Here is a 15,247-nt window from a genome sequence, read left to right on the forward strand (position 1 = left end):
AGCGATCCTCAATCACAGTTCGCTGCAATATCGCTTCAACAGAGCCAAAAACATGTCGTTCAAGACTTTCCTCCTATCGCTGTGTGTGGTGGTGGCCGCATTCAATTCCATCGAAGGTAAGTGATGGTGTGGACAGTGGTTTATGAGGAAAGTATGACATTTTACAATACCACCGTTGTTCTTTGCAGCCAAAAAGAGCTTCATCGTTTTTTCCAAAAGCTCCACGTTTTTCGAGGCGTGGCAAGACTGCAATTCCTTCGACGGATATTTGGCATCTATTCAGACACCAGCTGAGCAAAGGCAAGTGGAACAAGCAATGGCCAAAGCCAGCAATCCAAATGGCATATACTTCATTGGAGGAACTGACCTCGGTCGTGATGGTCGATGGATGTGGATTGGCTTGAACAGACAGTTGAAAAACAACGACTACCGGAACTACTATCCAGGAGAGCCTAACAATCTCGGAGGCGACCAGCACTGTCTGACGGTCGGAAACTGGCAAGCAGAGAACCGTGGTAAATGGGATGACCAGGTTTGCTCCAAAAAGCTAGATGGATATGTGTGCGCGTTCGAAAAGTAATAAACCAGCTTGGTTAAAATGTGAAAATTGTGGCTTGTAGTTGCCAGATTTGTTGATCCTTATAATCTTCATGGTGATTCCTTAGTAATCTTCATGAACCAGAATATTACTTAGAATGTACTTAGAAAGTCCAACAAACCCTTGGGACTGCTTGCCTGTATTGCTTCAAGACTCCTTCTGTCTCTATCAAGAGACCTCCACTGTCTGAAATCTTTGTTTTGTTGTTGGGTCCGACCCATCTTGGACTATGCCGCCGTTGCTTGGTCTCTCCCAAGCTTGACTGCGATGGACGTACTGAAAAGGGTGCAACAACAATCCTCTTGAGAAACTATTCATTGTTTGTGACGTCCCGGTGTTGTGTTTGGTAGCGGCGCCGGTTCCACACGAAATAACCAGTACAAAATCCCTTCCGTATCAATTCCGCGTACGCAGGATGAACTATCCAACGTCGGGTAAATATAGTCAATAAAATCCAGAAATGGTTGGCCTAGACCTCTTGAGGTTGTATTACCGCGTAAGAAGAGGTAGAATGTATATATTTTATCTACACCAGTATTAACTGCCAACTACCCTGGGCCTGATGGAGTACCGACATCTGTGTACATAAAATGTACGGATACCCTTTGTGAGCCTGTTATGAACCGTATGCAAATATTGATCCATCAGTCCCAATTCCTAAGTGGCATTTTTCGTGGATTATTCCGGTTTAAAGTAGTTGACGCAATTTGTCAGGTTGACGCGGTCCTCACTGATTTAAAGACTGCGTTTGACTGTAGGTCATTAATTGATCCTATCGAAAGTTGAGCTCTTCGGTATATGTCATTAATGCTAATGTTATTACTTGCCTTGAACCATACTTAACCCAAAAAAGCAGCAATGTTAAAATGTACAATACGTTTTCTGCAACATTCGTTAGCTTTTACGGTGTACCTCTGTGCAACAATCTTGGACCCAATTACAATCAATTTTATTTATTAATGACCTGCCGCGTGCCAAAACCAATGCTTTTGGGCACCGGCGATATGAAAATGTACAGTTTGACTAGTAATTCTGGTGTCTGAATTAGACGACGTTTTTTAATAACCAACTAACCAGCTAACCAACCAACTATACATAGTACATACAGTTAGTGCTTATGATTTTTCTACATATCTACAAGCTGTTCCATATAAGTTCCACAGACTGTTGCTTAAAAATTAGGCCCAGATTCAGAATACACTTTTGAGGGCAGACCAATGGCAGACCGTCGCGCAGTGATCCACCGAAATGGTGCCATAAACAGTTGAGTGGGACGATTTCCTACTTTTCTCCGAAGGCTTAACTCACACACCAAGTAACGTCATTAGTTGCAACACCGTCAAAATAGACGACAATGGGAGTCCTCCTAGCATGACCAAACATAGAGTTTCTTTCACACATAAACCCGATAAAAACCACCGTGTGTCCTGAAGATCTGTGGTTCCAATCTTGATGCGTCTTTTTTTGCGATCGCTCAGACTCCATGTAACGTGCTATTAGATTGTATTAGTAGATGATCATCTGTGAATGAGACGTGATCGATAAACAAGAATTTGAAACATTTTTTCAGGGGTATATTATGCCGAACAAGTACCAGCTGTAAGGAAAGCGTAAATCGTGTTCTAAATCACCATTAGACAATTATAATTCATATTCACGATGTGATGCATATCCATGTGGAACATGGAGTGCATTTAGGAAACATTTAGAGCAGTTCTACTTTAAACAAGTGTCATTTTTGCAGCGACTGACGTCAACCACAAACAGGTTCTAGATATTTCTTTTAGACAGAGTTGGAACAAACACTTGAACAGATGCTTTTACTTTAAAAACATTTCCGAAATTATGTCTAACAGCTGGTTTTAGATTTGCGTCATCATCGCATATTACGAATCAAAACTATATTGCATGCAACTGCCGAACCACACGAACATCAAGTTGACACGTATGCTACGGTTTGAACCACCTAAATCAACAGAACATCTTCGAGTCCTGAAAACTGAGACCGAGAATCGAGTATAAATAGCGCCTGAAAAGCGATCCTCAATCACAGTTCGCTGCAATATCGCTTCAACAGAGCCAAAAACATGTCGTTCAAGACTTTCCTCCTATCGCTGTGTGTGGTGGTGGCCGCATTCAATTCCATCGAAGGTAAGTGATGGTGTGGACAGTGGTTTATGAGGAAAGTATGACATTTTACAATACCACCGTTGTTCTTTGCAGCCAAAAAGAGCTTCATCGTTTTCTCCAAAAGCTCCACGTTTTTCGAGGCGTGGCAAGACTGCAATTCCTTCGACGGATATTTGGCATCTATTCAGACACCAGCTGAGCAAAGGCAAGTGGAACAAGCAATGGCCAAAGCCAGCAATCCAAATGGCATATACTTCATTGGAGGAACTGACCTCGGTCGTGATGGTCGATGGATGTGGATTGGCTTGAACAGACAGTTGAAAAACAACGACTACCGGAACTACTATCCAGGAGAGCCTAACAATCTCGGAGGCGACCAGCACTGTCTGACGGTCGGAAACTGGCAAGCAGAGAACCGTGGTAAATGGGATGACCAGGTTTGCTCCAAAAAGCTAGATGGATATGTGTGCGCGTTCGAAAAGTAATAAACCAGCTTGGTTAAAATGTGAAAATTGTGGCTTGTAGTTGCCAGATTTGTTGATCCTTATAATCTTCATGGTGATTCCTTAGTAATCTTCATGAACCAGAATATTACTTAGAATGTACTTAGAAAGTCCAACAAACCCTTGGGACTGCTTGCCTGTATTGCTTCAAGACTCCTTCTGTCTCTATCAAGAGACCTCCACTGTCTGAAATCTTTGTTTTGTTGTTGGGTCCGACCCATCTTGGACTATGCCGCCGTTGCTTGGTCTCTCCCAAGCTTGACTGCGATGGACGTACTGAAAAGGGTGCAACAACAATCCTCTTGAGAAACTATTCATTGTTTGTGACGTCCCGGTGTTGTGTTTGGTAGCGGCGCCGGTTCCACACGAAATAACCAGTACAAAATCCCTTCCGTATCAATTCCGCGTACGCAGGATGAACTATCCAACGTCGGGTAAATATAGTCAATAAAATCCAGAAATGGTTGGCCTAGACCTCTTGAGGTTGTATTACCGCGTAAGAAGAGGTAGAATGTATATATTTTATCTACACCAGTATTAACTGCCAACTACCCTGGGCCTGATGGAGTACCGACATCTGTGTACATAAAATGTACGGATACCCTTTGTGAGCCTGTTATGAACCGTATGCAAATATTGATCCATCAGTCCCAATTCCTAAGTGGCATTTTTCGTGGATTATTCCGTTTGAAAGTAGTTGACGCAATTGGTCAGGTTGACGCGGTCCTCACTGATTTAAAGACTGCGTTTGACTGTAGGTCATTAATTGATCCTATCGAAAGTTGAGCTCTTCGGTATATGTCATTAATGCTAATGTTATTACTTGCCTTGAACCATACTTAACCCAAAAAAGCAGCAATGTTAAAATGTACAATACGTTTTCTGCAACATTCGTTAGCTTTTACGGTGTACCTCTGTGCAACAATCTTGGACCCAATTACAATCAATTTTATTTATTAATGACCTGCCGCGTGCCAAAACCAATGCTTTTGGGCACCGGCGATATGAAAATGTACAGTTTGACTAGTAATTCTGGTGTCTGAATTAGACGACGTTTTTTAATAACCAACTAACCAGCTAACCAACCAACTATACATAGTACATACAGTTAGTGCTTATGATTTTTCTACATATCTACAAGCTGTTCCATATAAGTTCCACAGACTGTTGCTTAAAAATTAGGCCCAGATTCAGAATACACTTTTGAGGGCAGACCAATGGCAGACCGTCGCGCAGTGATCCACCGAAATGGTGCCATAAACAGTTGAGTGGGACGATTTCCTACTTTTCTCCGAAGGCTTAACTCACACACCAAGTAACGTCATTAGTTGCAACACCGTCAAAATAGACGACAATGGGAGTCCTCCTAGCATGACCAAACATAGAGTTTCTTTCACACATAAACCCGATAAAAACCACCGTGTGTCCTGAAGATCTGTGGTTCCAATCTTGATGCGTCTTTTTTTGCGATCGCTCAGACTGCGTGTAACGTGCTATTAGATTGTATTAGTAGATGATCATCTGTGAATGAGACGTGATCGATAAACAAGAATTTGAAACATTTTTTCAGGGGTATATTATGCCGAACAAGTACCAGCTGTAAGGAAAGCGTAAATCGTGTTCTATATCACCATTAGACAATTATAATTCATATTCACGATGTGATGCATATCCATGTGGAGCATGGAGTGCATTTAGGAAACATTTAGAGCAGTTCTACTTTAAACAAGTGTCATTTTTGCAGCGACTGACGTCAACCACAAACAGGTTCTAGATATTTCTGTTAGGTAGAGTTGGAACAAACACTTGAACAGATGCTTTTACTTTGAAAACATTTCCGAAATTATGTCTAACAGCTGGTTTTAGATTTGCGTCATCATCGCATATTACGAATCAAAACTATATTGCATGCAACTGCCGAACCACACGAACATCAAGTTGACACGTATGCTACGGTTTGAACCACCTAAATCAACAGAACATCTCCGAGTCCTGAAAACTGAGGGCGAGAATCGAGTATAAATAGCGCCTGAAAAGCGATCCTCAATCACAGTTCGCTGCAGTATCGCTTCAACAGAGCCAAAAACATGTCGTTCAAGACTTTCCTCCTATCGCTGTGTGTGGTGGTGGCCGCATTCAATTCCATCGAAGGTAAGTGATGGTGTGGACAGTGGTTTATGAGGAAAGTATGACATTTTATAATACCACCGTTGTTCTTTGCAGCCAAAAAGAGCTTCATCGTTTTCTCCAAAAGCTCCACGTTTTTCGAGGCGTGGCAAGACTGCAATTCCTTCAGCGGATATTTGGCATCTATTCAGTCACCATTTGAGCAAAGGCAAGTGGAACAAGCAATGGCCAAAGCCAACAACCCAAATGGCATATACTTCATTGGAGGAACTGACCTCGGTCGTGATGGTCGATGGATGTGGATTGGCTTGAACAGACCGTTGAATAACAACGACTACCGGAACTACTATCCAGGAGAGCCTAACAATCTCGGAGGCGACCAGCACTGTCTGACGGTCGGAAACTGGCAAGCAGAGAACCGTGGTAAATGGGATGACCAGGTTTGCTCCAAAAAGCTAGATGGATATGTGTGCGCGTTCGAAAAGTAATAAACCAGCTTGGTTAAAATGTGAAAATTGTGGCTTGTAGTTGCCAGCTTTGTCTATCCTTATAAATGCTTCTCAACAGTGTGGTTATAGTTGTCAGAAATGAAACAATCATTTGAACATGCTTTTACGTGTTCAAAGGTGCATTCAGTCAGTCAAGTTCATCTCGTGAATGGGTTGAAAGAAATGAAGACCCTATCAGATTATGTTTAACTGAAAGACTTCATAAAACTTATATTTTTTTTCGTTTGCAAGGCTGTCTACAAACTTAGAAACAAACCCCGACTGAAGGTTTTGGATTGTTGCTGGGTTCGTTTCACCTTGGTGAAGCAGAAACGCAAATCCACTAAAATATCAGTTCGACATTTCTTTGCAGGCTACATGCCTTCTTTCTTTCCGGTAGTTGTGTCCTGAACTTATTGAAGATCATCTTTTTATCACCTATGCATCATATTTGCAGTTCAAATGTGAATATCGCAAATTGATATGAGTTGATATGACTTAGCTCCCTTATACCAAGTGTATGTGTTAATAGAAGTAATATAATAGTGTTAATCAAGAGAGATGCCGCTGATCTATTGGATAAATCCTTTAATTTTTTTTATAATTTAAGAGTTTACCAATTACAAAAGAATATTATTTCATAACTAAAGACCGGAACGATCCTTTTTTAAAAATTCTTCCTAAAATAGGGATCTCTTTACCGAACATCTTCCTTAATCTCTAGAAGAGATTTAGAACATGGGTCGGCAACCGTTTCAGGCAAAGAAAATTTTTTAAATGATCGATCATTTACCCGCAGGCTAGGAGAATGCATTTTTTTAAATGCTTACTCAAAAAACTAAGGTTTTAAGTCCAAAATACAAAATTATCGACAAATAATATCAATTATTATGATTAATGATTTTGGTTTTTTTTCCAGCAATTACATCTTCCAAGCAGGGTGCCATATTTGTGCATCCCATCGTTGAAATAGATTGCCAATGGTCATCAATTAATAATGATCTGTAATGGGGTTTAGTAAATTCTATTTTTGACAACAAAAAAATCCTCATTTATATGTGTTGAAATATAGCTTATAGCAAATGGTTTTAGATTATTACACAGTTCTTTGGGTAGCAGTTGGTAGAAAGTTATGAGAATTAAATTTGTAAATGTTGTTTTAAGACTGTAATTATTTTATAAATCAACTACTTCTAACTGGAGTTACGATGGACCTACATTAATATTTGTAATGAAAGGATTTGGAAGGAGACAAATATTGTTTCTTTTTATGTAAACTAGATCAGAAAAACGTTGCTGCAACCGTCCGTAAAATTCTGTCAGTAAGGCTGATGCAAAATTTTTATAAATAAAGTGCTGCAGATACAGACAACTGTAATTTTTTTTCGAGCGGTAGAATAATGAAAACTATTGATTGCTACTTGTGTTTTAAATATCGAAATATATTGTTTGTAAGATTTTGCAATGGAATAAAGTTTACAAATCAGCAAAGTTGCACCTTGTAATTTGAAATTAAATTCGTTGAGCTATTGTACAACATTCGTCACAAATGCTAGTTTCCTTTGCCATTTTTCATTACATATCAAGGGTTGTGAGTTATTCTTTTCTTCTAAAGACTCAGTAATTTCAATTTTAGCCTAAAAAATCTGAGTAGAACTTTTCCGTTACTCAACCATCTCAAGGGTATATGAGATGGGGTATATTTGATGGGGCATATTTGTATGCTCTGCTTCAATTCCCTGCAAATATGCGAGGATTTGACCGGGCCCGAGAACGGAAATTTTCTACTGGCGTTACTACTTCTATTACGCTTGAGTTGTGTTTGTTTTACGCACATAGAACGTGCTGAAGTATGAAATGAATTAATAAAATAATTAAATAAGCGTCCTTTCAAGGCATTGCTCTTTCCACACATATTTCTGGTTCCATCTGTTGTGACAGATTTTAATTTATCTAAACCAAATTCCTTCACAGCCTTTTCAACCTTGAGAAATAAGTTTTCTCCTATTGTTGTTTTAATGAAGACTATCGAGGGATAACAATTGAGGGATAACAGGGTTAATTCCTCAAAGATACTATTATCACCTCTGACATATATAAGCATCTTAGCAGTGTCTGTCGACTCATCTATAGCTAGCGAAAACCAATAAAACCTTTCTACTATATATTCAATTGAGCTACGATGTCATTATTGATATCTTCCGCTCTTCTAGCAATGGTACGTTATATCCACTTTCCACTTCATGAAATTTTGTATGTGATTTCCATAAACGCGACAGTCGCGTTGTCCTGTAGAAACGATGTTAGAGTTACATAAGGGAAACTTAACCCCCAGGTCGACCATAGTGGTTGGTCCGTCATCCCATATTACGATCAAGAATGTTGGAAGAGTAAGTCGGTATGAAATGACATACATAAAGATGTTCAATGTATTGTAAACGAATAGTTGCTTCCTAATTTTTTAACAGCAGGCAAACCCTGGTGCCGTCGGAGTTTAAATTAACACGAGATATAACCATATACCACAATATTCAACAGTAATACAGAATAGATTAAAGGAGCTGCCGATCGGAAGACTCTTTGTAGAACATTGGACGATGTCGATACATATCTTATGTTAACATATTGCTGTCATCTATATTCTAATTAAATTATTAAGATAAAGATGAACTGTAAAAGGTTCTTGTTAAGAATTGTTTCCCACATTGCTTATTGCTATGTGGCCATCATCAACATAATCAGTTTCGGAAATGTGATTATGGAAGGAAGATTATTGTTGCCGTGAAGAAGCAAATTATTCTGTTCATGTAACTGCTTGTTGTTCGGTTCTATCCCATTGAGCTCCCAGTCAAATGTGAAACTGTTACTCAATTATGTAAATGATTTTCCTCACGAAACAGCCAGCTAGGTGGGAGGGTGCGTGAAAGTAGAATAGAATAGCATATTTGTGTTAATGGCAGGAAAAGTTAAAGAGAGGGACTTAAATCAAGCATAATGGCCTTCGCCATATCAGGGACTAAGGAGGTTGGCAAAAGGCCCACCCAAACTATGATATTTTAATAACCGATTACAAACACCTTCGTCCTATCCATGAAACGAATACGAACCCCATCCTACGGCCAGGCAATCGGTAAGGAATTCGTTGCCGCGGCAACCAGACAGCGCCACTTATCATAAACATGACGGGTGTATCATAAATCTAGTCTTAGCTCTACCATAATTATCGCCCATTGCTTCTTGCAGCAGGCGTTGGGTTGAATTGTGGAATTGAGACGGGATGACGTCTCAATAATTAGATAGAGTTCAAGTTTTTGTTTGCGAAGCAATGCTTCCATCATCCTCGCACGTTCGGTTGCGTTAGTGAAAAGGATTCTCACTCTCCCAACCCCATAAAGACGCGCCCACTTTGAGGGTGTGTGTGTGTGTGTTTGAATGTGATGTATGCATATCTGTTGATGTCGTCATCCTGGCCATTTAAGAGAGAAACTTTCTTTCCTAACGCTCGGACGCACTTTTAATGGTTCGAAGTTAGACCTAGTTACGTAGTGTTATGGTCGAAACTTTGGTTTGCCGTGCCGCGGTTTATGAGTCCCTTGGTGAAAGTTGGCGCCTATAAAAGCTACACGTGCTTTGAGTTTGTTTTTTAATATTCGCATCTGAAGCTGTACGATGAAGAGAGTCGCACTTGAGCGGGAGTGTACGCGATGTATATTTTATTAACCTTTGCAACATCCTTGGAAACTTCGGTAGAAATGATGCAAGAAGCGGAGCAAGACGAGCAATAACTGGGAAAAACTTCAACGAGGATCCGGAGCGACATTCGTTGAGATTCGTGTCAGTCTCAAGAAAAAGTAGCTTCATTTTTATACGATCGTGATGCAAACCATTACTTTCCGTCCCGCGTCTGGGCAGCAAAGCCAGTGCAAATTGATTTGGTACGAAGTTTTATAATTTGATCAGCCTTCCCAAAGATTTATGGTATTTTTATTCGAAAGTCCATAAAGCACTGCAGTGGTGCCTACTTCAAACCGACTGATCGTTGCTGATCCCGTACCGTCGACACGCTCGCGTTGTTTCTCGTCCCTTTGTAAGGGATGGAGTTGTTTCTCAAGGGCGCGTTACTCGTTAGTGGTTGGGAAAAGTTTTACCATCATTCGTGCCTGAAGTGCTGTCCTTTTCCTCCAACCCGTTGGAATTTACTTGGATATTAGCGAGGAATAAATAAAATGATGCTAACTCTAGGAGAAGGGTTTACAGAGTGGAAGGTTGACTTTCTGCACCACGGCCGACTGCACCGGTAGAGAGTGTAATAAATTTTCGTAATATTCAACAACGCACAGCGCAAACAAATTGTGGTATTAGATATGAAATGAAGCAAGAGTTTCGTAAAGATCAGTAAAACTACGTCAAGAGTTTCGAAAATGCATCAAATTGATCGGAAAAGATTGATCCTGTTGGATCTATCATTTCAATTGTTCATGTACAAAATCAGTAGGAGTTTATTCAATAGTAACTAACAGTAGCTTTAATAGCGTTTTAATGAGATTTCAGTTATACTAGATTATGAAAGTAAAAGTAACTAGTCGATTTAGTCATCTGTTTAGTTGTTGTGATATTTTTGAAACAATTTTGATTCTAAATATTTGTGAACACACTACAAACTAGTGTTTTTGTAAGAAAATAGCAATTTGTAATTGTTTTTACACTACATCACGGAAAGTATGAGATTTTAGCATGTATTGATTTGTCCTAAGCGGCTCTTCTGTGCGCTTGCTATAAAAAAATGGTTACGCCCAAATATATGCAACGTGCAGCACATATCACAAGTAACGCAGTTAACCGCACATCCAACCGGTTCGCGTTACGCTTTTACACTTAACCGTGCCTACCAAACCCCGAGAATGTAAAACAAGCTATGAAAATCAAACACGCTTTAAACGTCGTTGTTATATTAGCCACCATTAATGCTCGTTGAATTTATTGCATTTAAAACAAAACGCACGCATTCTTCCCATCGCATGTTTTACTGGCGCAAAATATAAACTAGCTGAATCGAACAACAAACAAACTTCCCTCTGCTAATTAGCACCCGAAATTGGCTGCCAAAACTTTCACGCAAATAATATGCAAAGAGCACGGCAATAAATTACTAATCTTTCGGTCGCACGCCCCGTTCCAGAAAATGTATTTATAAGAACGGCAGCTTTCATTATCCGCCAGCGATGAAAAAGTTTGACACAAAAGTTTGGCTCCGAGTTGGATGCTGTCGCTCAGAGTGGATGCAGATAAGGAAGAATTACAGTCAGCAATGTTCAGCGAACGTAAATAAAGGATTGCACAAAAGAAGTGTAGATCTCCATTGGACACCAGCTACGAAGCTCGTTCGGGAGTTCAGACTAGCTGTATGCCAGTGTCTGTGAGCTGCAGGACGGGTTGTCGTTAATTAGCACAGTATAAGAGCAAGATTGACGTACGAATTGAGCTGGTCACCGTTGTAGCTTGCACCGCATCACCATTTGAAGGACGTTCGAGTAAAAGTTGGATCTGCTTAGTGCCGTATCATGGTTGTCCACGTTGTGCGATCTATCTGCGGGTTAGGTTTTTGTATCCGAAGCACCGAATGTACGCTGCAGCGCAATGAAAAAAAAGGTAACACGAGATTGCATATACTGCATTGTTTTCCATCCTCCAAGACGCCAGTGCTGCGAATCGTCATCTTACGCATCGCGATTGTACTGATAACGAGTACGGATGGAGAAAAACCATGTCTCACGAGTTGCTCCAAAACCGTTTTCCCAAGCTGCCAACGAAAACAGCAAGCTATTGTCCACCAAAACGCGCTGCTTACGCAACTGGAAGCTTGGAGTGCGGTTTGGTGATTTCATTTGCGGAACCCTGGATGCATCTTCGACGGTGGTTGTAATTGAAAATGATAGACTGAACGCAAAGTGCTGTAAAATTATGTAAGTATTTATTATTTTGTCAAAAGTTTCGCGGAGAGATGATGTATAAGCAAAAGTAGTGCTTCAAAACGATCGAGAAACAATTAATGCCAGCATTGTGCTAGCAACTTGCGGCACAAGACGTTCACCGACAGGTTGTCCCATTTACATGGTTGTTATTTGATACTATCCAAAATTGTAAAGAAACCAAAAAAAAATTGTTAACCTAAAACTCCAGCACTATAACAGAAATAAAGCAGGATTTCGTAAAAGTTTAGTCCGTTGTAGAGTTGATTTAAAAAAACATGGAACTCACACCATTATTTGGCGCACCATTCCGTTACCTACGGTTGCTGGATACTTGAGTGACAAAAATGTAAATACGATGATTAGCACCCTGTCACCGAGGCAGCAAACGATAGAACACCACATAACTGGGCCACCACCTTAAAAACTCTTCTGCCAGGTTACGAAATTTTGCTCGAACTTTGTGTAGATGTCGGCAGTTGTGGTAAACCTCTCGGCACTCCGGCCAAGCAATAGTTGAGATTTATTTGCTTGGTTGAATTCTTCGTAAAATTTACCTTCCCAGCACACAGTCAGTATTTTAGCATTCCGGTGAGTGGCGCGTTGGGGTGTGCATTTGTTAAGCTCGGTTCCGACGAATTGTGAACCATGTCTTTCAACCTTTCATCCGTACCAAAGCAACAAAACGACGTAGCGGTAGCGGAAATGCCAACACTTTGCCGGACAGTTGATAAAATGATGCTGTTAATGAAACTATTCCCACTTTGTTCGCGTTGGTTCGGTGCATTGTCAGTCGTTGTAAGTAAAACCACCGGACTCCGGTAAGTCTCAGAGCAGTGGGATTATAGCTTCATAATAGTCATACCAAAGTAGTACGCTCAACGGATCATTGAAATCAGCTGCAACACAGAACGATACGCACCTTAAATGAAAGCAAAAATTACCACGAGTAAAGTATGCGTCCCTGAATGAGAAGGAATCAAGTAACGCAGGAAACGGCACGTTCTGTAACGCAGGTGTTATGATGCACTCCATCATGCCGGTGTCTCGCCATTGAAACTTCACAAACAAACTATCCTTGGGTGAGGTAAAATATGGATGTAAACATTAAAAAAAGAATACAAAACACATAATTTCAGCTGCCTGTGTGGAAGGGTTTCCATCTATCCGATTGTAGTGTATAAAAAAACGGCTATTTCAAACATTCCAAACCTTTTCAAGCAAAGTTCAGTCAACTCAAGCAGGTTAGCAGCAGTGGAAATATGACTCCAACATATTAGCAACTCAGATCATTTCACACCCATTAACGGTCACATCATTACAAGGGTGATAATTGGCTAAATTTAATTTTCGGATACTACATGGCCATCGTTGTACGGGGGTCCTCGCATGCGTACGACTGTCAAACTTCATATTTTATTCGTTTACGTTCAGGTTTTCCCTTCCGGTAGTAATATATTTCATATCATTAGTTCATAATCGATACCACAGCTGATCAGTTGTTTACTTATGTTACCTCTGGTTAGTTGCTTTTTAGCACACTTCATCCACTTCAATCGGTCGGTTTACTTTTCGTTTCCTTGTTTTTTTGTTTCAATATGTCTTAGCTAAACAGTAACAACAGACTTTTATCGTTTTGTTTTCAATCATAGTGATTATTCCTGCGCTTAATTCGCTTATCTACATTCTAATGTGTTGCGTGCTTTTTTAAATGTTTTTCTTTGATCCTACTATTTAGTACAATAATCACGATTACGCTGTCGTAGGATGATCATAAAGATGATGGTAATAAGGAGATGATGCCTGGGGGGTGAGATGGTTTACTTTTTTTGTTTATTTCTTTTTTCCATTTAAGAACAAGCAGAAAGTCTCTTTCCTTTTATAGGCTTGTTTTCCTATTTGCTTTTGACACGATTTTTCTATTTGATTTTAACAATGAACTATTGCTCCATTCCCGATGTGTTTCGATAGCAGGTGCAGGCTAGGGCTGCATGTAAATTTTTCGGATAACAAAAAAACATACACTTCGTTCTCTCCACTATCTCACGCACTAATGTAGATGAAAATAACGAATAACGATGTAAGTGGATAACAGACAAGAAACGTACAATATTAATTCCATACTTATACGGATAGGAACGAACAGGTGTATACATCCGAATAAAAAAAGGGATTTTTGTGAATGTTTTGGAGTTTCCTTTGTGAGTGTTTTTCTTTTTACAAAATGTACAATTATTACTCAACGCACTTCATCGCATCCGAAAGGGAAGGAATGATTGCTTGCTAATCCAAATGATCATTTTTGCTTGGTTTTGCACAAGAACAACACCCTAACGGGAGCGTTCATAACAGACGATCCGTTCCCGTAACGCATTGGTTGGTACGATCTTACTACGCGGCTCTGGTGAAGCTTTTCCCCCTTTCTTTTCTTTGCCATCCATCCATCCGCGCCGTTAGGAGGAGGTAAATTGGCAGTCCGTTGAAGAGGCAACGTAGAGGAAGAACAGTAAAGAACATCAAACTTAATAATGGTGGGAAAAAATATCGTCGAGCTATCGATACCCTTTTCGATAGCTAACCGTGTTCTGTTGTGCGGTTTATGTTTGGGTTTATTTTTCCTTGTTGCTGCTGTTTTCATCGCATTTCCTCCGAAGGACATCACAACGTTATTTGCTGTACACCCGGCACTGGGTACCGCAATGTGCCAATTCCGACAAGGAAGGAGTGAGTTTTTAATTAGTTTTTGGCATGATTTTATTTCCTACATTCATTTCGAACCGATCGAACGAATCATCAAACTCCGGGTTGGGTTAAAGTATGCGCACGCGTTCGGCGATATGTAAAAGGGGAAAGAAAAGCTTTGCTTTTTTGTTTTCTTTTGAAAGATAAACAATCGAAGGCAAACCAAATGACTGCATCTTGCAGACATATTCGCCTATTAGATCTCTCTTAACGTGTAATATTTTGCATTATATTTCCATTATCATAATCGTTATGTATACTGTAGCTATTCACACCATCATGGTTGGTTGTTTTTGTGGTATTTATGTGTGTTTGTTTTTGCGTATGTACTTTGTTTATACTCTTTAATGCGTTTCACTTCTGTGCCACTTGCCAGTTGAAGCTGCTCGATGTGTGCAATGGTTCGTTTCAGGCAATTATAACACATAGCAGATTTACAACTCTTGACGGAACTTAAAATCAATTCGCCGGTGCCTTCGTGTGAGGGCTAATCTATTTAAACATAACACACGGAACAAGAAACATACATCACAATGGCTTCATGGTTGCTCCTTTCATATTCGCGATGCAAACGTACCTATCAGACACAGCGTGCACAGGCGTTGTGAACTATGCTGCTTCTCTTTCTATCGTCTTTAGTGAAATAGTGTTTCCGGCTATCTTTGTTTGTATGGGTTACTATTTGTTATA

At 40.0% G+C, this 15,247-nt stretch overlaps 3 protein-coding genes across 3 annotated transcripts; all 3 read left to right on the forward strand.

Moving 5' to 3' along the window:
* Positions 1-580, forward strand: LOC128718020 (perlucin-like). The gene is made up of 2 exons (XM_053811694.1): positions 1-116; positions 189-580. The coding sequence occupies exons 1-2, from the start codon at positions 53-55 to the stop codon at positions 578-580; spliced, it is 456 nt and encodes a 151-aa protein (XP_053667669.1). The 5' UTR covers positions 1-52.
* Positions 581-2,633: 2,053 nt separating this feature from the next.
* LOC128718021 (perlucin-like) lies at positions 2,634-3,213 on the forward strand. The gene is made up of 2 exons (XM_053811696.1): positions 2,634-2,749; positions 2,822-3,213. The coding sequence occupies exons 1-2, from the start codon at positions 2,686-2,688 to the stop codon at positions 3,211-3,213; spliced, it is 456 nt and encodes a 151-aa protein (XP_053667671.1). The 5' UTR covers positions 2,634-2,685.
* A 2,053-nt stretch (positions 3,214-5,266) lies between these two features.
* On the forward strand, positions 5,267-5,846 carry LOC128718022 (C-type lectin domain family 4 member K-like). Its single transcript, XM_053811697.1, has 2 exons — positions 5,267-5,382; positions 5,455-5,846. Exons 1-2 carry the CDS (start codon positions 5,319-5,321, stop codon positions 5,844-5,846), a joined length of 456 nt encoding a protein of 151 aa, XP_053667672.1. The 5' UTR covers positions 5,267-5,318.
* Positions 5,847-15,247: the final 9,401 nt, after the last annotated feature.

The sequence above is a fragment of the Anopheles marshallii genome, chromosome 2 (genome assembly GCF_943734725.1).
Source record: "Anopheles marshallii chromosome 2, idAnoMarsDA_429_01, whole genome shotgun sequence".
Lineage (NCBI taxonomy): Eukaryota > Metazoa > Arthropoda > Insecta > Diptera > Culicidae > Anopheles > Anopheles marshallii.